At 46.6% G+C, this 26,725-nt stretch overlaps 2 protein-coding genes across 4 annotated transcripts in view; both read left to right on the plus strand.

Annotated features, from left to right (window-relative positions):
- Nucleotides 1-3,095, plus strand: part of kcnk9 (potassium channel, subfamily K, member 9) — a 23,936-nt gene extending 20,841 nt beyond the window's left edge. Inside the window, exon 2 of the mRNA XM_076171572.1 lies at nucleotides 2,191-3,095. Coding sequence (XP_076027687.1) covers nucleotides 2,191-3,095 — 905 coding nt within the window. The remainder of the gene's footprint in view (nucleotides 1-2,190) is intronic.
- A 13,677-nt stretch (nucleotides 3,096-16,772) lies between these two features.
- Nucleotides 16,773-26,725, plus strand: part of col22a1 (collagen, type XXII, alpha 1) — a 39,214-nt gene continuing 29,261 nt past the window's right edge. For all 3 annotated transcript variants that reach the window (XM_076171583.1, XM_076171584.1, XM_076171585.1), the window contains exons 1-4: nucleotides 16,773-16,985; nucleotides 19,176-19,325; nucleotides 19,403-19,969; nucleotides 23,568-23,648. In XM_076171583.1, coding sequence (XP_076027698.1) covers nucleotides 19,235-19,325; nucleotides 19,403-19,969; nucleotides 23,568-23,648 — 739 coding nt within the window. In that variant the 5' untranslated portion in view covers nucleotides 16,773-16,985; nucleotides 19,176-19,234. The remainder of the gene's footprint in view (nucleotides 16,986-19,175; nucleotides 19,326-19,402; nucleotides 19,970-23,567; nucleotides 23,649-26,725) is intronic.

The following is a 26,725-nucleotide window of genomic DNA, read 5'->3' on the forward strand; positions in this document are numbered from 1 at the left end:
TAATTCATTATATGCTAATTACTCTGTTGGAACAAATTTGAGCAACGAGAATCAATATCAATTACCTTGCTACTTTTGGGGGCGAGGAAGCCGGGCCGGAATACAAATGTGGCACGGGAGACGTTCTGATAACTGGGATGGCACACACATATTAGCTGTATGACGTCATGTGTTTACTTTGAGCCTTATTGATCCTCTAGCAGCAGCACAGATCTTCCTCTGCATGAAGCATCATTAGTCCTGCTGGAACACCCATGAGGCCTTTCTATCCACTTCTCATATCCCCTCTATAGATTAGCATGGTGCTCAGTGAGGTCATACTGCGGCTGCTTCACTCCTCACCTGAGAGAAGTCCGCCAGGAAGAGGCTTTTGTTTTCATATCTTTAATAATATTATTCATCACTTGTTGATAGAAGCGTCTGTCCCTTTGTGCATATGTGGAGATGATGTGCACACTCTGCTCTCTTATTGTTGGAGGAATGCAAGCAGCTCATTACAGTGAGCGCACACACACACACACACACACACACACACACGCTCACACACACACACACACACACACAGAGTCGGCTGTTTATGACCTGCAGCCGATCCTCCGGCTCCTTGTGCAGGCAGTAAAGTGATAGACGCCGGGCCGTGTTTATGCATGTTTGAGGCCTTTTAGTGGAGACGACCTCTGCTTTATAAAACATACCACAGCGTTCACAAGTTGCCTGAGTGAGATCATTCAGCTCCCTGCCTCCGCTCATTCAGCTGTTAGAGAAAAGAAACATTTGTATAAATTCCTGGCAGCATTGCTCACATTTACATTTACATGATTCATCTGTGTGAGCTGCAATTAAGACAACCAGCCAGGTGTGTGTGTGTGTGTGTGTGTGTGTGTGTGTGTGTGTGTGTGTGTGTGTGTGTGTGTGTGTGTGTGTGTGTGTGGACAGACAGAGTTAGCTTGGTGCCTCTGTTCTTCAAACAGGTGTTGCGTAATCACAGACTTGCCTGTGATGTTTACCTGCAGCTGTAAATCTGAACAAAGCTTGAATGTAATCAGATTGTGGCAGTGAGCGTCTCTTTATGGCCTGAGTGTGAAGTCTGAATGAGCGTGTTCACTCTCAATGAGCTGCTGGGACTCTAAACTCAACATTTGGTGTCGCATTTCAACCTATTGACTCTCAGGAAAGTCATTCAGGCTGTAGTCATTACAGTTCTTACTCCATAATGTAACATTTATGATGCATATTCTCCAGTTTCATTCTAAAGCTTTCCTCCTATATGGTCATGGATTATTACCTGAGGACAAACACACAGATATGGAGCTTTAAATGTCACCAATCTGAGGGCAAAGGACAGTTCAAATATGTATAACTACGCATGTGTGTGTGTGTGTGTGTGTGTGTGTGTGTGTGTGTGTGTGTGTGTGTGTGTGTGTGTGTAAATCCATACATCAGAACACAGAATCAATACAGTGAGACGCTCTGGAGCTCTGGAACATTGAGCTGATCCATAATGTGATGTGTTCTTATGAGAGGTCCTGTTCAGCTGAGGGTGAGTGTGTGTGTTGGCTGCAGCTTATTTACACACACACACACACACACACATGCAATGAACTACAGAGTCAAATGAGCGTGGATGGATTAACAGCTCCTGCAGCTTCAACCTGAGCTCCTCTCTTCCCTCTGAACCTCTGAGCAGCTTTAGTTTCTGTGGTCGGCGCTCGGAGCAGGAAGCATCCGGATGTTTCCTCATAGCTCAGTGAGAGGATAAATCTAATATACGAGTCGTATTGTTCAGCCTACAGGTTGATTCTGAAGTTTTCCTGTGTGTGAGTCAGCAGCTTGTGCCCTAAAGATAAAGTTTAATTAAGCTAAGAGCTTCCCTGGCTCCTTCATGATCACCCTTCCCTCTCCTGTCTCACTTCATTCTCTAACTCCTCCTGCACTCACAGGAAACTTCTGACTAATTGTTTGCCCCTCCCCCCCCCATTATCTCTCAGCCCTAATAAGATGAAGGAGCCGTCCCCGCTCCGCCGCCTGCACCTCACGCCCCGTCCTGACCCCTCTCCTGGCCTCTCAGGGACACTTCCTGCCTGCTCATGCTTGTAAACAGGAGCCCTGGGCTGAGCTTCTTTACGAGCACACACAGTTTGTTCTGCTAACTCTTTCCACATCACTAATTTGTGTCTGCTCTCTTTTCAGGCTACGGGCACGCGGCGCCGGGGACGGACGCAGGGAAGGCCTTTTGCATGTTTTATGCCGTCCTAGGAATCCCTTTGACTCTGGTCATGTTTCAGAGTCTGGGCGAGAGGATGAACACTTTTGTCAAGTACCTCCTGAAGCGGATCAAGAAGTGCTGCGGCATGAGCATCACCGACGTCTCCATGGAGAACATGGTGACCGTGGGCTTCTTCTCCTGCATCGGCACGCTTTGCATCGGCGCCGCTGCCTTCTCCCATTACGAGGACTGGAGTTTCTTCCAGTCCTATTATTACTGCTTCATCACATTAACTACAATCGGCTTTGGGGACTTTGTGGCGCTCCAAAAGAACCGGGCCCTCCAGAAGAAGCCGCTGTACGTGGCCTTTAGCTTCATGTACATCCTGGTGGGCCTGACGGTGATCGGGGCTTTCCTCAACCTGGTCGTTCTCCGCTTCCTGACAATGAACAGTGAGGACGAGCGGCGGGACGCGGAGGAGCGAGCCTCCCTGGCCGGCAACCGAAACAGCATGATCATCCACATCCAGGACGAGACGCTGCAGCGCGGGCGGCGGCGGCGCGGCGAGCAGCAGCCGTACCGCTCGGAGGTGACCGACCTGCAGTCGGTCTGCTCCTGTATGCACTACCACTCACATGACTTTGGCAGCTCTGGGGGAGGAGGGATGGGAGGGATGGGAGGCCTGGGCTGTGCCTTCCCCCATCAGAACTCCTTCAGCTCGCAGCTGAACCCCAGCCAGTACTTTCACTCCGTCTCCTACAGGATCGAGGAGATTTCACCCAGCACCTTGAAAAACAGCTTCTTCCCTTCGCCCATCAGCTCGGTGTCGCCGGGCCTCCACAGCTTCACGGACAATCACCAGCTCATGAAGAGGAGGAAATCTATCTGAGCGCCCGCCGCCCCGCCTCCTCCCCACACACACACACACACACACGCACACACACTTGACTCTCCATGTTTTCTACACCAGGTCAAAACATTTCCAATGCTGCTCCTTACCAAATCTTATTTCAGCACTTTTTCCTCCCGTTTCTTTGGTTGATCTGTAATATAAACTCTTTTTCTTGGGCACAGAGGAAGAAGCCGATCCAGAGTAGCGAGCGCGGACACGATGGGATGTAAAGCATGAAGCATGGATGTCTATTTTTTCAAACAAACAAAACTGCTCCATTTGAAAAAAAACAACAAAAACACTGAACACAAACTCTCAGACTTCCTTTTAGATTTCCAGAGCTGATTTATTCACGGGGTTACCGACCAAATGATGCACACTGGGGGGGAAAAGCTATTTTTCAAAGGGAGAATGCCTGTTTCACCTTAACTTAACTTGAAGTATCTATTCTTAGCGTTCTGTTCCATCGCCTCACTGCAGACGGTGAACTTACAATGACCTACAGCATCAGGTATTGTTTTCTATAAGCAATCATACTTTTGGCAGATATGTATTTCTGTGTTTCCACCACACACACACACACACACACACACACACACACACACACACACACACACACACACACGCCGCGCCAAACTATCTTTGCCAATATTAGCATGTGCATTTTCGATGTTGATGAGTGTCGCCATTGTTTTGTCTTTGATCTCTTTTTTGGGGGTCCAGCTAGATGAAGGTCCTGTCTGTCTACAGGCCCTGTCTGTCTACAGGCCCTGTCTGTCTACAGGTCCTGTCTGTCCTGGAATTTAAAGGATCATTCTGCTGTTATTGAGGTTTCTCAGCTCGTTTTAGCCTCCAGCCGTCTCTGCTTTCAGTCAGTCTACACGTTTCTCACTGAGGGAGTTCATGCTTATAAAGAGATTAACCCTTAAACACCTTAGGCCCTTTGTTAGTCACCAGCTGCTCTGTTCTGGGGCCCTGTTTGGTCTCAGTGTGCCCGGTAGGTCCCTGACATCAGGTGCAAACTTTTCGGCTTAGTCAGGAGAAATGAAAGCACACGAGGCTCCTCTACATGAGGGAGGAAGGAGACGCACAGAGGATCAGAGGCTGCAGCTTTGTTTCCTAACCTGCAGCCTCAAAATCATCCTGCAAATTAATTTCCACTTAATAATCCAATTAAACTGAACTTAAAGCAGCGGCGTGCATCTTAATCATGCATGACCGCGGCCCAGAGAGCCAAGCGGAGGGACGCTCCCTGTGTGTGTGTGTGAGGCCTGTGTGTGCTGATACTCTGCTGTGGCTCAACCAGCTCCATATCGGCCCAAACAGCTGGAATAGAGAGAGTGTTTATGTGGCGGAGAGCAGGAGGACATAAACACACGGAGGCGTGTCTTAGCGGCACTTTGGAGCCATAAGGACACACACACACATACACAGACACACACACCTGTTCAAAGGCAGGAAAGTGGGGTTAATGTGAGATAAGAAAAAGCTTAATAACATCAGTTTGATCCTTTCAGTTTTGGTTTAAAGCACGGGAAGAAGAAGAAGTAAAGGGACAGCAGAGGTTTTTGTGTTTGAGGCTATCAGATAAGTGCATGCGTTTGTGTGAGGAACGGGGAGATGATGTCATAATAACTTTAACAATGAAATGAATATGTTAACGGCAGATATGATTTCCAACATTTAGCCAAAGCCAGCAGCTCTTAAGGGGATAGTTTGACTTTACTTGCTTTGTTGTTTTCCATGCAAGCAAACTGTACAATAACGTTTGTTCTCAGGTTAGAAGCAATGATAGAACGACAGGAAGGAAGGAAGGAAGGAAGGAAGGAAGGAAGGAAGGAAGGCCTTGATTTAGTGAACACATGTCAGACTCTCACTCACTCAAGATCCACGGGAAATACCCAAGAAAGGCATTTGAGATGCATCATCTCACGCCCTCTGTGTGTGTGTGTGTGTGTGTGCGTGTGTGTGTGTGTGTGTGTGTGTGTGTGTGTCTGGATGTGGTTCTGTGTCTCTGGGTGTGAGTGTGTGAGTGTGTGTATGCGTGTGCGTGCTTGTGTGTGTGTGTGTGTCTGTGTGTGTGTGTGTGTGTGTGTGTGTTTCAGGCGTCATGTGAGAGTCTGGAGGCCTGGAGGAGCCTGGAGGAGGTCTTGATCTAAGCGTTGGCCTGTTTTAAAGCCCAATCCAGGGTGAAGTCTCACCTTCAGAGTCACAGCTGGCTTGGTTTGAGTTTTTTTGAAAACAAGCTGGTCACAGAGCGCCTGAATGCCGCTCTGGCAGGGTTTAGGAGCTCTACATGTATGTTCGGTGCAGAGCGGAGCTGTGGGCCCTTTTATGCATTACAATGTGATCTCTGTATCGGGACACGTGATTGGATAAGAAGGGTAACTTGCATTCATAATTCCAATTAAACAGCATTATTTGTTATCTGGGTTCTGTTTGCGTTATTATCAGATCAGATCAATCAGCTGGATGTTCCTTTATCAATACACATTTGTATTGCTCCTTTTTGTTTCTTCTGATTGAAAGCGAAGGTGGCAGGTTTAACCTTTAATGTGCTGTATGAAGTGTGTGTACATCTGCTCCATATACATCCAGATGTGCTCCTGCGGACCGGGGTGCGTTCCATTTCACACCTTGCATTCCTTATGTGTGTGTGTATGCAGAGGCCTTACTGAGTCAGGCTGTGCTGAACGCTTCACTCCTCTCACTAATCTGTCAGTATGTCTCTAAAACCAACATTTCTATATGTCAATAGTTTGGCTTGGTCCTTTCCAGAAGCATACATGTCACTCCTGGTCCTCATGCTGGTCTTTTAAAGTCTTCTCTTCTCTTCCTGTCAGGCCTGAACTCGGCCCAGCAGGTGAACAGTAATTGATCACGGATGGTATTGAGCCGTGATCAAAGCTTTGTTTCTTTACTGGAACTCTAACAGCTTATCTAAATACACTGTACATTATGTTTATAACATCCTTTTGGAATAAAAGCGTCTTTTTACCGGCTGAGATGCTTAAATGTATTTTTCCACATTAGGAAATGTGCCTTGGGGAAACAGCACTCAGTGTTTCTGAGTAACTGAGGCACACGGACACGGAGGCTGGGGATCTGTGTGTGCTCATCAGACGTGTGTGTGGGGGTTCAGGCTCATATTAAACACATGTGTGGATAACGCACACACAGATCTCAGTCCCACACAAGCAATTCATAAGAGAAACACAAATCCAGTCAGACTCTTCTTCTCTATCTCTGTAACTGCCCTGTGCCAAAGCAGAGGATCACCCTCGTGCTCTCACGCCTGTGTGTGTGTGTGTGTGTGTGTGTGTGTGTGTGTGTGTGTGTGTGTGTGTGTGTGTGTGTGTGTGTGTGTGTGTGTGTGTGTGTGTGTGTGTGTGTAGCTGACATGTTGGAACATTTACACTGTTATGTTTTCATCATTTTGTCAGTTGTTTTTCTCGTTGCTGTTCAGGGAGAGATTGCTCCACTGGATGCTAACCTGAGCTGTCAGAAGTCCACTGCCTCTCAGCTCAGAGGGTCTCTGGAACTCTACAGGGTCTGGGTTCTAGGAAAACCTCACTGGCTTGACTTCAGTTTAGGTTTACTCATGAATCTCTGAGGGGATCAACATGTCAACATCTCCTTTTCTATCCTTTTGTCTTCTTTCTTTCTAACCCTAACCATTGAACTATGTGTAGTTTCCAGGCAGAGAGGTCGCAGTAATAGCGTCTCACAGCTAACTGTCATGACGCTAGCCGCATAGAATAGTTCATATCATCCCAAAATGAGTGAATCAGATCCTTCTATCATGGAAGTACTGAGGTGAAATAGTCTTCAATCATATTTCATTGCTGCCTAGACTCTTGAATCAAACTGTGATGGAGTTCAGAGAGTCCAGAGAGAGTCTAGAAGAGTCTAGAGTCCAGAGAGTCCAGAGCTGCGGGCCGTGTTCCCTGGCATGTTTCTGAAGTATAATTAACACATTCATTATCTTTGACATGGGTGGGATTCCTCCTCCCTGCAGAGGTCCAGAGACTCAAACAGTCCATACCCAGAGACACCAAGGCTCTGTCCCTGTGTGGCACTTTGTTTATTTTGTTTTCCTCTCCTCTCCCTTTCACCCTCAGACTTTTCCCGGCGTCATTTTGTGGAATATATTCGCCAAAATGTATTTCTGAGAGGAAGCAGGAAACAAATGAAGTCATTTGCTCTTTGTGAAGTAAAAGTCCAGTCATTTTTCATCCTCCCCCAACACGCACACACACACACACACACACACACACACACACACACACACACACACACACCCACACACACACACACACACACACACACAGACACATTACTCAGACGTGTTTGTGGTGGTGTCACAGTGATGGCCCCTGAGTGAATGTTAGTGTGCGACACAGATGACATTGACAGACACACACACACACACACACACACACACACACACACACACACACTTTTCTTCCCTTTACGTCCCTGTGCCGTGTGGCAGTAAACAATAACGCCTGTCTCTCTCTCCATCTGGATCTCAATGATAAAAGCCTTGGTTGAACATTTCCAGGCGGTGTTTCCTGTGTGTGGGGTTAGTTTGCGTGTGTCGGCCATTACGTGTCAGCAGTGCCATGTTTCCTTCTGACAGGACAAAGAGACACAAATTGCACTAATGTGTGTACTAACCACACTCTGACAGACAGACAGACAGACAGACAGACAGACAGACAGACAGACAGACAGACAGACAGACAGACAGACAGAGAGGCTGTTTGTTGTTTGTCCATGTTTGTGTTCCTCATCTTCTCTACCTGAATGATCTCTGCAATAGCTTCTTCTTCTTTAGGTCACATGAACAAACCCCATCTTCCTCATTGATTCTCTCCGTCCTCTGAGACGTCAGAGTGAAGCAGCTGCCATCTTTAAAGGACTTTAGACTTTAGATGTGTGTGTGTGCAGTGAAGCAGCGTCGCCTCGACACACAGAGAGAAGAGAGATCAGAGGGAAATGAACATTTGACATCTGTAATTTTTCTTTCCTTTCCCTTTTTGTTTGGTGTGTGTGTGCATGATTTGGTGTGGATGACTCACTGGGTCATAGAGCCTGTGTGCAGCCATAACACACTGGAATAAAAACAATGAGCCTCCTTCTGAAACTCTCTCTGTCTTCTTCTTCTTCTGCTTCTTCTTCCGGCTCCGTATCTCTGAAGGCTCTCACTCACTCAGGTCATTGGTTATCTGGATTTAGCAGCAATAACGTAACATTTCTCCTCTCAGATATGAATTCCTATACATTTATCTTAGGACACGTTCTAAAACAACCATATGCTTGATCCTTGTACTGTTTACCATCAGTGTGCTCTCATGGAGGAGGTCCACCTGCTCTGTAGCCTCATTCATCAGCAGCTAGGAAAGCTTTGGTTCCTTTACTAACTTGCTCAGTGCCAAGTTCATGTTCATGTTCATGTTGTTGGTGTTTGATGTGAGGAAGCCTAATGATGGCAGCGATACACAACCGTATGGTGCTGCAGTGTTTGGACTGACGCTGGATGATGACTCTGACTCTGACTCTGACTCTGACTCTGACTCTGACTCTGACTCTGCTCTGTGCTCTCTGAATGCCAGTGAGGAAGTTCTGGCTCTGGCTCTTGTTTCAAAGCTGAATTCCAGCAGAATCTTCCCTCTAATCAAGCCCAGGAGAGTTTATTCATGAGTGTTTATGAGACACGCCTCACTTCCTCTGCAGACCCTGATGCTCACTGGCTGATCTCCCCGGTCCGTGCAGGCCCGCTTTGCCCTCCAGTCAGTTCACTCTACTAAAATAAGCGATTCAGATCATTTGTCTGCTCTTTCTCGTGTTTGAATGCCTTTGTGTCTCCAGGGCTTTTGGCAAACGGTGCTGTGGTTTGATACCTTGGCAGGCTTCACTCTGAAACTCTGAGTTCTCTGCTGGTCTGTTTCATTCGTGCTTGTGTTTCTCTCTGTCAATTTGCCTTTTGCATCTGTCAGTCCGCACAAGCTCCCACGACAGGTGTGTGTAGGTCTCAGGTAGCAGAGAGGAGGTACAGGAGTGTGTGTGTGTGTGTGTGTGTGTGTGTGTGTGTGTGTGTGTGTGTGTGTGTGTGTGTGTGTGTGTTCCTGGTTGCAGCCTTGCCTTTGTGGAGCTGAATAGCTGGCAGGGAGAGACGATCATTGTCCATTGTGTGTCTCAACCATGTCTCAGTGAAACAAAGGAGTCGTCCGTCTCTATTGGGCGGAGACACGGGGGTGGAGGAGGATATTAGAGTTGGATGTTGAGGCCTTTAGTGTCTGGCCCTTGTCTGTCTCCCAGACGTCACACTGGCCTGGTCTCTGCTCTGCTGTAGTGTCTCTAGGTGGAAACCAACAAATCCAACAATGTGAGCACTTTGGCCTTTGTAGATTGATCATGAGGCAGAGGAGGTCCACAAACTATCAACCAAACCAAACAGAAGTCCTGACTGAGCCTCAGAGCAGAACCACATTGACCCGATCAGTCAATGCAGAGTGGATGAAGTCCAGCTGGGTTAGGGTCAGAGTGTCAGAGTGATATGATGACATAATCACCTCCTCATAGAGAATAAAGAGTCTGAACACGAAGTCATGATTTATTTAATGAAGTGCTGTTTCAGATTGAGCTCATTTCCAGAAGTGAAGCGGACAATAGAGCCAGACACCACAGAGAACAGAAGCTTGACCTCCAACACTGCCAATTACTGTAATAAACAAGAGGCACCGCCAGCTCCACTCAGGATGACCTCGTCTGCAGCTCGCTCACACCTTCAACCAACAAGCTCACATAGAAACCAAACCATTACAGCTATTACATAAACATTATCACCAATCTCATATTAGCTTAATGATCAATGCTTGAACAGATTCCAGCAGTAAGGCCTCCTAAAACACACAGAGAGGAATTTCTATCTGCCTCAAACTCTCATCCCCTCTCCCTGATCCATCTAATCCAGAACATTCAGATCCTCCACTGCTGCTGCTGTATGTCATCCCTGTGGGTGTGTGGGAATCTGACAGGAACAGAAAGAGGCTTGCAGTCCAGTCCTCTTCCTCTTCCTCTTCCTCCTCTTTTTCTTCTTCTTCTTCTCCCCCGAATGGCCTAAGCAGTGCAGCTGGATGTTCAGTAGGTGGGAGAATGAGCATGCAGCATCCCTTTTTATCCCTTCCCACACCTCAGTAATTATACTGTCAGGCGTGGACGTCAGGGCTGGCAGAGGGCGACACAATAAGAACAGTGGTGAAGGGGTGTTAAAGGCCCTCTCTCCACATTAAGCCTGTAATTTCGCATCTTAAATGATCGTGTAAGCAGCCAAGTTGTTCTGCAGCACCACCGTCTGCACCACCATCCCAATAATATGATGATGCGTGGCAATAAGCAGGTGTTGATGTGCTGCCGTCTTCTTTGGGGCCTCAGGCGAGAGAATGAAGCAGGAGCAAGAAGAGAGTTTCAACCATGATTGAATCTGGCTGTGGGATGAAATATGGCTCGACTGCAGAAGCAAAACTGCATGCTAACGAGAGTCTCATCCATCGCACGGCGACGCTGCAACAGCCCGGCTCTAAATACGATAAATGAGACCAACGCTGGAGAGACCGAGCTCAGGTTTAAAACAAGCTGCTGACAGGAAGAGATGGAGATCTTCTAGAAATGAATCAGTGTATTGAGCTCAGACTGCAGACCCAGGTCCCAGGTCCCAGGTCCCAGGTCCCAGGCCCCAGGTCCCAGCTCCCAGCTCCCAGGTCCCAGGTCCCAGGTCCCAGCTCCCAGCTCCCAGTTCCCAGCTCCCAGCTCCCAGACTGTCCTGCTCTGTTGTATCAGAGTATAACGTACTGATCCATATCTCAGTTACCTCAGAGGAGACAGATTCTTCTCTAGTTTGGCAGAATCTGTGTGTGTGTGTGTATCTCTGTCTCTGTGACTCATTTAGGTTGAGTAGAGTCATGGATGTGGCAGCTTGGTGTCCAGCTGGTCTCACCTCATCTCTGTACTTCATCAAACTTCAGATTCAATTCAAAATCAAATCCGATACTTTGCACTGCCAGCATCAATGCTTACAGCTGCACACCTGTGTGTCAGTGTGGGGGCAGGGGGGGAGACCAGACGGGACCAGACTGGACTAGACTGGACTGGATAGGACATGACGGGACAAGACAAGACACAACTATTGATCTCCAGCTGGTAGATTCAGGTATTTCATCAGGATGAGAGACAGAGGAGGAGAAGAACACATTTGAGATATGCCAGATATGGAAGTTAAAAAAGTAAACTGATAAAGATTGAATAAAAATAGAAATAAAACAAAATGTAAGACTTGTGTGTTCCCTCCACTCATGCCAAAAAATATGTTTGATCTGTAATGTGGTCAGATTAGAAAGTAGATTAAAGCAAGACGCTTACAGTAAAATGTTCCTATACTAATAATAATAATCATAATGATAACAATAATGGGGTTAGGGTAAAATAAGATTAATTATAATAACTATGATGTATAACACTAATAGTAATACTAATACAGTACTAATAAAGATTTATGAGCCTAACTTATAATACAAAGCATGAATTCTTAATAGGTTGTGTTTCTTTATTATTCCACAGAGTGAACTGTTGCTGCTCAGCTCTATGGAGGGAAACATTCAAGAATATCTCTTATCTCTGCTCAGCCTTATTAGTGATGTCATACCAGCTGTTCAATCAGCCGTCAGGTCACATGACGCGACCTGTCATTTAGACATTTAGACATTCTTAACCCTAACATAGGAAAATACAAAAACAAACCAGTTTCATTGAAATAGCTTTGCTTTGTTTACGTTATTTATTTTCCCCTGAAATCAACACATTAACAGTGTCTGTTGTGTGTGTTTACATGTAGGATCTATTGGAGCTTCTCTTCCTTCTGTGCTCTTCGTCAGCTGGTTGGTTCTGCATGAAGTGGCACACACATGCAAAGTGCCAAAGCTTCTGCTGATGCAAACACACAAAGGAGAGCTCTGGCACCATCTAGTGGTAGATCACAAATTAGATTGGCAGATTTGATTCTCACATCATTACCTTAGCAGCAATGCACCATTACCTTCATGTTCCCAAAGAATCTGCAGTGAGGATGGAAAATGAGTGCATATGGCTGCAGCTAAGCTGAGAATCATTAGAGATCACCTGCTGCACGCTGACCCTAATCTGCTTCATTACGCTAAGGCTGCTTAAAGCTATTCCAGCAGCAGCAGAGTCACTGCCTTTGGTCAGGGAACGCTGGGACCAAACACAGGGACCACAACAACGCAGCCTTGATTGGAATGTGAGAGAAATGATTCAACAAAGGCTTCAGCAGGACGCGACAGCAAAACCTGTGAGTAACTGCAGCTCATTGCAAACATGCTGCTCATTCAGAACAACGCTTTGCTGCAGCTTAACATTGGAGATGGAACAAGCAGCATCGACCTGAGCAGGTTCAGGTGCAGGCATTATGTGAACTCATATTTCAATACTTACCTGGATGTAAATTCTTTAAGAAATATGGACGAGGCTGTAGAATCATAAAGTACAATAATGGAATTGTTTTATCTTCAGGGTTTCAGTAAAGGTCCTAGCTGATGTGTAAATGTTCTTGTCTCTGTTTTCAATGCAATGACACAACTTTACTTTTGGTAAAGAGCTTTTAGTTTTAACAGTGAAAGTAGCTGAAGCCGTATAATAATGATAACAATAATCCTCCCTGTCCTCATCTTCACGTGAGTCACTGTTGTCTCTTCTGTTTTGTTTTCCAGCAGGGAGAAATGTTGACCATCCAAGTTAAAAATACCAGGTTGCATCTGAACGGTCAAAACCTCAGAGTGGCGTCTAAAAATGGCCGCAATTCCAAAACACCTGGCCCCCATCTGTCAGTCACACATGGGAAGGAAGCGCTGGCTCGGCTTACGTCCTCCTCGCCGACCCGAGAGGCCAGGGCGCAGTTGGACTTGCAGAAGCTCAGGTCACCCAGGCCTGACTTAGAGGCAGAGGGCGACAGGGACAAGCTGTCACTGCGCCGGCCTCTGAGGCTCGCCCCGCTGGAGCTTCCAGAGAAGGTGAGGGAGGCTCAGAGGCAGAAGATCAAGTCTATGCAGCAGGAAGTCAAAGCTCTTCCCTGTAAGCTGGACGGGAAACCCAGTGAGTCGTGTCCAAGGAGACTGAAAGCCATGAGAGAGACGGCGGTCAAAACAACCCCCTGCCCCTCTGCTCCCACTGAGCCACGCAAAGCTCAACAGAAAAGGCCCCAGATAGGCTCCGCCCCCACAGAGCAGTGTGGAGACAGGCACCTGGACAAGGTGGTGTGTGAGGGGAACCCAGCGCCTGTACGCAACAAACCCACCCCTCCCTCTCTGTCCCGCCGAGCTCAGGCCGCGTGTGGCGGAGAGGCGGCCGCTCCGAACCCCAGGATGCTCCAGCATGAGGCGGGGAAGAGGAAGCTGAGGCTGAGCAGAGCGCAACACGTAGAAGAGGATCAGCTCAACACAGACACGTCAACCAGGGGATTATCTGCAGATGAAGAGAAGCTGAGAGGAGGCAGAGGGCAGCGACAGGAGAGAAGCCTGAGAGAGCAGAGCTGCACGCTGGACAGGGCGTCGGAAAAGAAGCAGGCGCCGCAGCCGCTCAGCAACATGGAAGTGTCGGGGAGAGGCATCAGGAAGACCGCAGTCTGGAATCTGAGAGATGCAGCCTGCTGACCCTGAAGCCGGCTGGAGGTGGAGGAAGGTGTTGGTGTTAAGCTCAGTGCTTCTTACCAGCAATTAAAGAGGAAAAGCCCTTAATCACAAAGCAAAGGGATGCAGACCCTCTGACACGCTACAGCCTGGTTAGAGAGGAAGAGGCTTCTTAGAACAAGACAAGGCTTCTTTAACTTCTGCAGCACGTTTAAATGAGCAGAGTCCCCTCAGAAACAACCTTCAGTTCAATGAGCTGCAGCATGATGGAAAGAGTTCAACCAGCAGGGACGAGAATGAGCAACCAATGATCTTAAAAAGCTGCTAAGTCTGTTTTCTCGAGCATTAAATGCTTTTACATGCAACTCAAATCTACTGATATATTTTTCTACACGCCGTAGTTTAAAGTGATGTAATGCAGCCATGTGATGTACAAATCAAGCTCAGGTTAGAGATCAGATGGTTGAGACAAATGGCTTCCTGCTGTGTGTGATCCCCTTTAATAAACAAACAGACTCAGCTCTTTGTGGTGACATCCGTCATAGAGTCGGCCTCAAACACAGATCACATGTTCACTCACAGCCCAGTCTGCTTCCCTTTGGGTCTAAAGGTAGAAAATACATTCATAATGAAGCACAGCTCATAAGAGGAGATATGGAGATGAAGTCCTGTCCCATCTCCAGACCTGAGATCAGTGTGTGAGCTGATTCAATTAGGTGAAGTGGGAGAGAGAGAGAGAGAGAGAGGAGAGCTGGCACATCACAGGAAATGTGAGTCTAATACAGTTAATCTAAGATAATGAAACATTTGAGAGTTTTGGGATTGAACCCAAATCATGAATCACCAAAGGATCAGAGCTAAATGAAGAGGGGAGGAGGAAGACTGGAGGAGACGAGGCAGTCTACTTCCTGCTCCCCTTTAAATAAGTAAATCAGTAACAATAATAGAAACACAGAAATCAGTTGAATGTTGGATTGATTAATGACCTTCTCTCATTGGTTTTCAAAATGTGGTGCATGGACCTCCAGTGGAACTTGAAGGGCCACTTGTTGGTGTGGCAGATGGCCACTGGGGGCGCTGTGACAGCTCTGTAGAAACATCTATGATTACAACACAGCAACATGTTCAATACCAAACGTGCTGAAAGTAAAAAGCTCAAACTCAGAGAAGGAAAGTGTTTCAGGGCATTTCAGGTCTGTGGACCAAAGGGAGCTCCAGAAATGTTGGGGAGCTGTTTGCACTGCCAGAACATCTGTCATTTTCTAAAGCACTTCCACAGATTTCCTGCCAAAATGTGACCTAGTGGCATCCAGCAGCAGAACAAAGCAGAACACAGAGGCGGCTTGAGTCTGTGCTCTGCTTCTCTATCTGCTGTGGAATATCTGAGCGCTGAGAAGAGGCTGAACATTGATCCACCATATTGTCTGAGCAGACGTTGCAGTTTGTGAGGAGCTGTGGGAGGTTTGAGACCTGGACTTGAGTCAGGTGACAGATGGTTTTCATGCGTTCACCATGCTGCTCCGCTCTTTAGCCTCTCACACAAGGCGACAGACGCTTCCTCAGACTGACACATCGCTCCTAATGTGCATCTGCCCTGAATCATCAGCACGCGTCTCCTCCGCGTCACTCTCAGCCTAAACATAGACCGGCCTGCTCTTTCCTTGACTACAAAGACACTGTAAATAGGACAGAATGTGACGGCTAACGTGCACGTCCTCCATGACACTCAGATATTCACACAGGGTTTTAGAAAATGACGGCTTGTTGGCAGATTTCTGTGCAAGGAAAGCAAACAGGGACAAATAAGAAGGAAATCAAACTAAATACAAATACAAACAGGATCTGACAGAGAGATCTGACTGCAGATTTTTGTTTTACTCAGGATTATGACATCAGTGTACAGTGTAAATGTGAATGTATCAAGTTTAAGCTGTACTTGTAGAGCCAAATATTGTAAACAAAGTCTGGAAGACCTTTAAGCTCTCAGAAGACAAAGACAAACATGAACATCTCCATTTAACAACACAGCAATGAAGTCCTGATCCAGCAGGAGGATCTCAACTTCACAAGCTGCAGTGTGAGAGGTTCATTAACACACACACACACACATACCTCCACCAAGGCCAAACAAGCCCAGACAGAACTTGCCCTTCAGTTTCTCTTGCAATGCCAAACTTCAGCTTCTCCAGTGTCGATCAGACTGCAGCAGATCTTTACAGCCGGGCTCAGAAGTACAGGGAGTCGTTCTGCAGCAAGCAAACCAAAACAAAGAACCGGACCGGTGCTGGCAAATCTGTGACCTCGGGCAAATGCAGGGGAATGAGATGATTCATCCATGAAGTGTGTTCAATTGATAAACAGCTTTTTAAAGCAGGGGTACACTTTGTTATCTCCATGAAGGAGTCAACAGGAACAACAGCACAGGAAGAACAGGAGAATAAGAAGTGAAGAAATAAGAATAAAATGAATATAAAGGTAGAAAAGGAGGAGCTAGTCCTGAGGTGAGTTAATGTTGATATGTAGGATTCAATCATGTCCTTCTGTTCCCTCTGCCAGGTTTGAACACAGCGACATGTGCAGATCTTTACTGTGACACATTTAACACAAAGCTACAGGCTGAAGTGTTCTGTAATCATGTCCCGCTCTTAAATACAGCTCTGCTCCACAAGTGCGTGGCTGCTGGAAGCCATGGCGACCCACCCGGCCCACCGCCGGCCCCAGGGCCGCTCCGCTGCGGCTATCGCAGTGGCAGAGGAGGCCGGACCTTCGAGGCGGTTGCCGAGAAGCCGTGCCTTACTTTGAGGGCAACGCTTCAGATGGGTGCAACCGTACAGGAAGAAAAAAAAGGACCAAAATATCCAGAAAGTTGGTCTATAATTGGTTGAGCTGTCTTTATGTGAGAGCACAGCCCAGTCAAGCAGCACAAGCCACCAGTGAAACCCTACACTTTCCCCTTCACAGGTCCTCCCTCCCACTCAGGGCTCCATCCACACGCTCTCTGCTGCTCACCTCACTCTCACTGTAACAACACTCAACACTGGATTGGCATCCTGGATTATTAAACTTGTTTGATTTCCATTTTGCGGGCAAATTAAAAGAAAGGAGAATATTTGGGATTTACTGCCACAGAACAATGCTGCTGCAGTGCTGAGTGAAGGTGTGAGACGCAGACGCAGACAGACAGGTAAGAGGGAAGAACACCTGACTTTCTAATAAGCATTTATCTCCTTAATACACATTTAGGTTTTGCAGCTCTGAAGTGTCAAAGTTCACCTGTTTAGATGATTAAGAGATATTTGGACTCACCTCTTCTTCCCTCTTCCTCCTGAGGTCCATATGGGAAAACTGTATCTGCTTTTCACATCGTTGGAATGATAATGCCTCACTTCTGTTATTGACATCTAGATTGCAGTCCCAGGTTCACCGTAGAGAGACAGGAAGTGGGGACTTTAGACGCTGACAGAGGGACAAACGGCTCGATTCTAAACTTAAACGATGCTGTGTTGTCTTGTAAAAACTGAATTAATGCAGCACAGCGCTTTGATCTACATTTAAATATAATCACATATGTTGAGAGACATTAGAATGCGTTGGACTCTGCGTAGGAATGGAGTAAAAAGCGTTTTCACTCAGCAGAAGCAGAGTTTTTCCCTCATTCCTATTAATGTGCAGTAATTGAGGCGATTACAGTGATTCAGTGAGCGTGTCTATTCTGTTGCTTAATAGCGGCAGCGAGGCTAAGAAGCAGAAATAGCCCAATATCAGGCTATCAGATAAGCTCTAATGCATCTGGAACCCACAGCAGCAGTAAATAAAGCCTCCTTTATATTCTGAAGGCTCCAGTCCACCAATCACTGTTTGGATTGTTCATTCAGGCTGAATCAGTCCTCAACAAGTCTCTCTACATACAAGTGTTGATTGTTTAGGGCCCAGGACATCATATCACTGTCCCGCCCCTCTGATGTAGTGTGAGGGTCACAAACCTTTGGTATCATCCAATCTTTACGTTAACACGACCGTCTCATTTTACTTTACGCCTCCACTTCTATGTCTGAACACTTGATGAGTTATTTACTGGCCTGTAGGTCTCAGAGTGACCCTGACCTTTAACCTTAGACCCCCAACAAGAGCTCACTCCCACACTTCAGGCCTCCACCAAGGCCCCGAAGCCCTCTGAGCTCACTTTCTTTACATACACACACACTTTTACCTCCGTTACTTCCACATCAGATCTTCACCTTATGTGCTTGGTGACAGCAGCAGCAGCACAAATGTGACGCCTGTCTGCCACATCTGGATCACTATCTGGATGTGGGGTCAATCACAGCTGTTAGTAGGACACACACACAGGCCTGATTTTGTGTTCACAATGATTCAGATATGATGGAGTGAGGTCCTGATAGGAACCTGTAGGTTTGGATCCATCTTGTGAGGAGGAAGTCACTCAGTGGAAACATAAAGTTAAACACTCAGTGACGGATGGTAAAGAAGTTCTCCCAGCTCCAGAGACTCGTATTCCTGCTCTCCGAGCTGCACATAAGTCAGAGTTTCCCCGTCCTCCCCTGGTGCTCCTGCCATGAGACCCTTCCAGGCAGGATGAGTCCGTGTTATGGCTGCGCTCGCTCACACAGCAATGTTAATGGAAAGGCCCACAGCCGCTGGAGTAAGAATAGTGTGTGTTTACATCACACCTCTCTGTTGAGAGCTACGCAGGCTTAACCCTCATAAATAAATACAATAGAGGACGAGTCATTAAAGGGACAAAGAGGAATTCATAAGTAGGAGTTTTGTTTCCTTTCTGTATCGCAGCCTCAGCAAACTAAACTCCTCTGACCTCCATTGTGTTTCTTCTTTTTATTGTCTGGTGGGTGGAGAGGAGTTTGGTGCAGAACAAGTTCCCTTCCAATTTTGTCTGTGTGTGGACTTTTGTGTTGCTGCAGTGAGGAATGGTGTGTTTGAGTGTGTGAGGATGATCTAACGTCTCCCACAGAGTCCACACAGCTCACAGGACCACTCTGCACTCCATCATCATCATCATCAGCTCCTGTTTGAGCTGCAGCTTCTCCTTTATCATTCTGCTCACACATCAACATATCACATCTAAACTGTTTAGAACAACTTTTTAAATTTGAGTTTCATCATTTCCTTCCATCTAAATCTCCAAATATCTTAATTCTTCATCTTAATTGGTGAACAAAATCACTTCTGGAGCCCTAACATGACAGATTTAGTCTTAATAACTATAATGTAAAGGAGTAAAGGCTTTTATGATGGCGGTGACATTATGAGTCAACTGTTAGGAGTTAACTGTCCTTATTAACTCTGTGGCTGCTGCTCTCTCTCTCTCTCTCTCTCCCTCTCTCTCTCCACACAGATTGGACGACTTGATGGTGGTAATAAACTGAACCATTTCCCAACCAAAGCAAAGCCGAGATGGAGTTACGACTGGGATGGAGGCTGAGCCTGGTGTTATTCATCCTGGCTCTGACTCTCTCTGGAGAGAGCGTGGAGGCTCAGAGGGCAGGTAGGAGGATCACACACACACACACACACACACACACACACAGATGTATAGTGTTCTAAACTCCTCTCCTTCTCCAGGGTGTAAGAATGTGCACTATGACCTGGCGTTCATCTTGGATACCTCATCCAGTGTTGGAAAGGAGAACTTTGAGAAGATCAGACAGTGGGTGGCGAACCTGGTGGACTCGTTCGACGTGGCGCCTGACAAGACCAGAGTCGCCGTGGTTCGCTTCAGTGACAGGCCGACCATCGAGTTCAACCTGGGGCGGTACAGGACCCTGCCTGAGGTCAAGCAGGCGGCCCGCACCATCCGCTACCTGGGGGGGAATACGATGACGGGGGACGCCATCAGCTACACCACCCAGAACATCTTCACAGAGAGGAACGGAGCCAGGCCTGCTGCCAGAGGGATTCAACGGGTGGCCATCCTCCTCACCGACGGCAGGAGTCAGGATTATGTTCTGGAGCCCTCGAAGGAAGCCGCCCGGGCCGGGATCAGGCTGTTTGCTGTGGGCATCGGCGAGGCGCAGAAGGTGGAGCTGGAGGAGATCGCGGCGGAGCCCAAGAACGCTCACGTCTTCCACGTGACGGACTTTAACGCCATCGACAGGATCCGGGGCCGGCTGAGGAGGAGGCTGTGTGAGAGTAAGTCATCAGTCAGGCCTGGAGCCGGCTCATCCTTCACATCAAACACACGCAAACACGGTAAAACCTGTACTTAATCATATGGACTCTTATTTTAACCTTTAACCACACGTGAGGGAGAGACGCTCACCACCAGACCCCGCCCCTGCAGACCTGCTGCACGGGGCTTCTTCTTCTTCTTCTTCTTCTTCTTCTTCTTCACAGCTTGCAAAGTACACAAAGGGAGCAGAGGCCGACTGCTTAATGACAGTTTTCCTAACCACAACATTTCTGTGGTATCGCTGCTGCTGCTTTGGTGTGGAAGCACGGAGAAGTCGCCTTGTTCTGATTCAATACGGGCGACAAAGTGATCTAATACGGTGACTTCATCTCACTTTATTTAGCTAAAGTAATCAACCAAACTCAGCAGCTCTCCTGTAGCTGTGAGAGGAAGCAGAGGAGTGTGTGTACATGCCTATGTGTGCATGTTCTCAGGGAGAAGATGGATGCTTTGCACTCCAGAGCTTGAAATTCCTGCCTAAAATTAGCCAGACAGGAAGGAGAAAAAGATGGCTGAAGTCTTTGCCACAAACAGTAAATACAGAAATGTGAACAACATGATTACACGCTTTAAGCACAAAGATAAGCAACGGCAAACTCTCCTCTCTCTCTCTCTGATCTGGACCCCAACGAGCAGAGAGACGGGACCGGCAGAGTCCAGATCCCTGACTCATCCTCTTCAAAGCCTTTATGCTTTTTTGAGGACGGATCACGTTGCACTTTTGGAGATTCATTTTTAAAGCCCTGGACCTTTGACCTTGCTCCTTGACACCGCAGGTTTCCAGTGTGCCAAAGCAAGGGTGGAGCAATAAAGCAGCATTTAGAGCAAAGAGAAGAGAGCTGTGCCAGAGTTTAACTGAGGGAAGGAGGAAGTCTGATGGAAATCCATTATTCTCCTTCTGTAATCTCCAAACTCTCCAGCAGCGAGCGTCTAAGTATATCAGCGGTCAGCTCTCCTGGCTCGCCCGGCTCACTGAGCAACACAAGTTATTTCCACTCAGAAAATTATAGCTCTAATGTTTCAAGTGTGTCCAGTGGAGTCGCTTCAACGTCCACGTTCAGGGCTTTCACCTCTGAACCTACAGGGTTAAACAAGGAGCTTTATTTCTTTAATGATTCTATTTTGCATCACTTTGATTTGAGCGTGCGGTCGTATTCAACATGACACGTGACATCATGACATCATACTGATCTGACCTCACTGCGACCCCTCATCGGGACCAAAAGTGACCTCATCATGTGGACCATCAATATCTGTATGACATCATCTTAACTTGCCTTAAAGAAGCGGCTCTGCCTGTGTGTGTGTGCGTGTGTGTGTGTGTGATCACGTCCTTACACACTTAAAGCTTCCTGCACAAACACACACGTGTGTGTGTGTGGCAAGTCTCAACTTCTGATTCATAATGAGGAGCCTAATTAGACGCTCGGCTTTATGGGTAAATTCCAGAGCTTGTGGGGAGTTGTGACAGCGCACACATTCACACACACACACACACATACTCCAACAACTCATCCTCTGACACGTAGCAGGAAATCAAACTCTGCCTGTTCTCTTCTCTCCGTGTCTGTTGATAAAATCACAAACACAAATCCCTCATATGTCTGTTTCACAAAATGCAATGTGGCACTTTGTTTACGCTCTCACTTCCCCCCTTGACTTCCCTCAGTGTGACGGTGACACTGCCTCCTAGTGGCAGGAAGGTGAGAGGATAGTTTCCATCTTAGTGTCGATCTTATCTCACTAAAGTTTGTGTGGGATTCAATCTAGATTTTCAGTGATGCATGTTGACAGATAGCTGAACATGGGAATAACAAGGATTTGATCCAATAAGTCGAGCCGAGTGTCTAAGTGTACCTGAGGTGGTGTGTGTGTGTGTGTGAGAGAGAGCTTCTGCTGCCGAACCTGTCTGTCAGAGATGTTTCTTTTTTTTTTACACTGCTTCCATTTTCACTCCTTTAAATTATAGCTTCAGGCCACAAGTCCAGGGAGGAACTGGGCTATCTGAGTTACTGTGAAAGCTCCATCTGTTAAAAAACGCTCTGACGCACTTCACTTCATTCACGGACGGGTAATTGTTGCTGCTCTTATAAACAAATACAACCCAAGCGTCCTGATGACGACGTGAAGACCTTCCATTACCACTTTAAAAAGGACTTTAAAAACAGGCACCTTCAATTTCAGTCCCAAGGCACAGACACACAAACAAGGCAGTGGACGAATGAAGTCCTGTGAAATGGAGATAAGGCCTCATGTGGAATTACCAGAGAGCATGCAGAAGGGGACGCCGCCCGGACGCTCCCGTGGCAGAACGCTCCGTCTAGACTGACAAACAGAGCAGAGCCGGAACAAATGCACACCAGCTTAAAGAAGTCTTTGTCCTGACACTTTTTAAAGGCACTTGGACTGTTGTTGTTGTTTAATAGGAACAGATATTAATGCAAAGTGACAGTTGGGACAGGAAAATAAAGTCTTTACTACGCTGCTGTTATTCCTTAACCTGGCACAGTGATGGCAGTTATGTTATGAAGTGAAACTCTTACCTAATAGAGCTTTAAAAGTCTGAATTACGCGTCAAAGTAACGACATTTGACCAGCATATGTGATCTGTAAGCAAACAGAGCTGAGATGCCGTTGGTAGCCACATTGGTTCGCAGTAAAACTGGAATCTTGACACGAATAGAAACACTTCTGCCAATAAAAACTCATCCGGCTGGTGTTGCCTTTCTCACTGTCATCACTTCCACCCAAATATGTGTGTGTGGAAATGTGAAACTGTCACACCTCTCGGTCCCGTGGCTGGACTGGTACACACACACAGGCACACACACACACACACACACACACACACACACACACACACACACACACACACACACACGGCGGCATTTCAATGAGATCACTGCTTCCTAAACCAATCCTTTACACTTCCCACCCTTTAAATCAGCCCACAGATATCACTAAAGTATCTCTGTTTCATTGTACGACATATTAATAAAGACATGATTACATTCTCAAAGGGAAAATATTACCAATAGATCCTTTAATCCACACTGAGCTCCCTGAAGACAAAGGTTCAGATTTCACTTTGATGGTTTTTCCCCTCTTCTCTTACTCGGCTCATGATTCAATTTGGAGGTTTATCGATATCGATTTGCTCCCAAACAGTGGAAACAATTGTTCTCTTTGTTGCATAAAGGGGAATTTTAAAACTTTGTTGCTTGAGCTGCGCAGGCTTGTGCAAACTGATTTGACAGATTCCTACAGGTATGACATCATTTCAAAGCAGAAGTTTGGGTCACAAGTCTGCAGGAAATACACTTCTGAGCATCATATAGTCTTTACTGTCTTTACTTTACTGGAAAAGTGACATTGTGCAATTAAGTGCAGAGCGTTCAAGGCTCAAATAACGTTTTTATGAAAGTTTGAGACATTACAGGACCTCACAAATGTGTCAAAACATGAAGTGAATGACTCAAAACCTTTTAATTGTTGTCATAACTCCTGAGCTCTCACTTGTAGCTTCTCTAACTCAGCCACTGTTCTTCTCCCCCTCAGATGTCCTGTGTCCAAACATGAAGGTGCAGCCGGATCGATTCAAGCCCAACAGCAGCAGTTACGGTCTTGGGGAGGTTCCAGGTATGTGTGCAAACTGCTGCTTTCTCAACGGCAACATGCATTGTTGGCGGCGCTCGTCCACCACAAAGGAGCTCTTTACTCTTCAGACAATGTCCTACACGCCCACACACACTTAGACATGATGAAGAAGAAGAATGTGCCCAAGAAAACAGTCTCTCCTGTCTGTCATCACACTAAGGAGCACTTTTATTTATGGATTCAGTTTATTTTACATCAGATTTGAACATTTAGCAGCTACGACACAACAACACGTCTCCATCATTCCCTTTTTTTTATTTCTTCCATTCCGAGCTGCCGTTAGTTAAGAGTTTCTCAGAAGTCTTGAATAGTGATCATCCAGATAGGTCGGATGTTGTTCTAAGTGTCTTCTGGGGGATCTGAGTTCCTGTCTATGCCTCCCACCCACATCCATCACACTGAGAGAGAAAACAGATGCACAGCCGTGTGTTTGGCTCCCGTGTTCAGCTTTACTGCAGGAGACCTCTCAGTGCAGAGGGCCGTGTGTTTACTGTGTTTCATCAGTGTGTTTGTGTGGCACAGCAGCAACAGAGCTGTGTGGAGTCAAGAGCTGAAGGCAGATTACTGACATTTTGTATTAAAACACGCTGACAGACTTTATACTATTTAATTAATCACAGTTTCATGAGGAACTAAATAAATGTACAAGCAGTGAGAAGCCTGAAGAACTCTCATTTCTGAAGTTGAGTAATGAGTATGAGCTGAACTCTGAGAACAAGGGTCATGGATTCCTTAATTTCCATAATCCATACCCATGATTACACTTTAGAGACCCCACATCAGGTTCCATCCATGAGTGTTGCTTTGTCGTGCCTGATACAGATGGCAAATCAGGACAGAACAGGAAGGCAGGTTCTGCTAAATGATATCAGTGTATTCTTCCCTTTATTACCAATCTGGGCTGTATTTAGTCTACAAACACTCTGGAAGTGGAATGTCACATTGCTGTTTTCTGTTTCATGGCATTAGGCTGTTAAGTTAAAGATGTGCAGACAGGATGTGGAGCCCCATACAGTCTCCATCGCCTGGTTGTAGAGTGGCGGCCTTTTTGCTGCCCTCGGCCCCTGGAGGTGTCGTTCTTCTTCATTGTCATCTGAAGTGTTAATCTGATGTCAGGAAGCCAACTGTTTGTTTCCTCACACTGTGTGTGTGTGTGTGTGTGTGTGTGTGTGTGTGTGTGCGTGTGTGTGTGTGTGTGTGTGTGTGTGAGAGACATGACACGTTTATAAATGGGGACGTTTCTCACATTCTTTAAAAACTATCTGACACTTTGGAAGAGCTCGTGTTTCTATAAAGGGAAGAAGACATCAGATCCAGTGTCAGGATGATGATGTCACTTCCTCTCCGCTGCCTGAGGTGCTAAGTTTGGCTTTAGACACCTTACAGCCAAAGGACTAAAAACAAACTTTGATAAATCTGTAAAACTCAACCAGTCTGACATCTTTTTAAAGTATTCAGTTTGTTTTTGCACATCAGATTTAATAGCCCTGACTTTTCCTCTTCCTCCATTTGAAACCATGGTGATAAATATTCAGCACACTGATTTATATTTCATATATTCAATCTAGCACCACAGATGAAATGCTGTAAAGTCAAATCCACTGTAATCAAGTTAAAGCCTCTGAGACGTTTATGACATAAACTCATTCACAAATGCTTTCCTGTAGAGTGGAGGTCCCAGTCTGCAGATATGAGCGACGTGTGGGAGCTCCACACTCTCACACAAACACAGGGCCCAGGTTAGGATGAGTAACGTGTGGTGTGTGTGCACTTAGAGACGACAGCTAGCAGCTCCTCCAGACTCCACGCTGATCATTACTCTCACACACACACACACACATGTACAGAACTGTGAGAAACATCAAGACTGTTTGCCGCTGATTGTGATCTGACAGCTCGGCGACCTGTGTGTTGAGTCAGCCTTTGTGTTTATTGTGTGTTTGTCTGGTCTGACCCCTCTGGCTGTGTCGTGTCTCTGTGGCTCTGTCCTCTCCGTCCGCTCTGTCCGCTCTGTCTGCTGGACACATGTATCCATCTGCTCTGATCAAAAGAATGCTTTGTGTGTGTATGCATCTTGCCTTTCCCAGTCACTGAACTCATCTGGCTTCACCACAGATCACCCCATTGGTAGTTTTTGGCCGTCCAAAATAACTTTTGGGGGTTGATTATATGCTATCCATTGCCAGTCCAAATTACAGCTCTGTGCTCAGACGGTCACAGCCACAGCAGCAGAGCGGGGAGAGAGAGAGAGAGAGAGAGAGAGAGAGAGAGAGAGAGAGAGAGAGAGAGAGAGAGAGAGAGAGAGAGAGAGAGAGAGAGAGAGAGAGAGAGAGAGAGAGAGCACGGTGACAGAGAACACACAAACCCTGCTAAACTCACAGCTGCACCTTCTTTACAACCAGCCGTGATAATGAACAGTGATACAGAGCTGCACATCTCATCTGGATCTATTATCTACAGCTCTACAACTCCCAAACACCCAAACACATTGTTAGGAATCTTTCATTTTTGCTGTAATTTGCTGCCTTTCCTTTCTTTCTTACTGCTGTGTCCTCCAAATGAGGAACATAATGAGGAAAGGCTCCATCCAGGCTGGTTTGCAGATGTGTCTCACAGTAACAAGCAGCTCTGGCACACACACACAGCTTAATATGTAACATTAATAACAGCTGCATTACACTGAGAAAGATGTAGGAATGTCCGTCTCCTTCCAAACAAGGCGTTAGTTAGGAGAAACTGATGTTGGTGTGGCGAGTGTGTGAGTAAGTGAGGCGTCATCAGAGGGAGGAGCCCAGGGGAAACGTGTCCAAAGCCACACGCTTAAACACAAGGGAGGTTATGTGCACACTCACATCTTTCAATACATTTGTTTGGTATTGAAAAGTGCACAGAAGGACAGGAGAGTGTTCAGTTCTTATCCTCACACATAAGGAAGGAAGGGAACAAGGACTTAGAGAGCTGGTTTACACCTCAGCTGGATTCATTTCAGCGATGTCATTATACTTACAGGTTCCAGATGTACCTAAGTGTGTAGTTCATCCCTGTACTCTCCTAATGCT

Source organism: Genypterus blacodes, unplaced genomic scaffold (assembly GCF_046128005.1).
Source record: "Genypterus blacodes isolate CSIRO-AG114 ecotype Tasmania unplaced genomic scaffold, CSIRO-AGI_Gbla_v1 ptg000258l_1, whole genome shotgun sequence".
Classification (NCBI taxonomy): domain Eukaryota; kingdom Metazoa; phylum Chordata; class Actinopteri; order Ophidiiformes; family Ophidiidae; genus Genypterus; species Genypterus blacodes.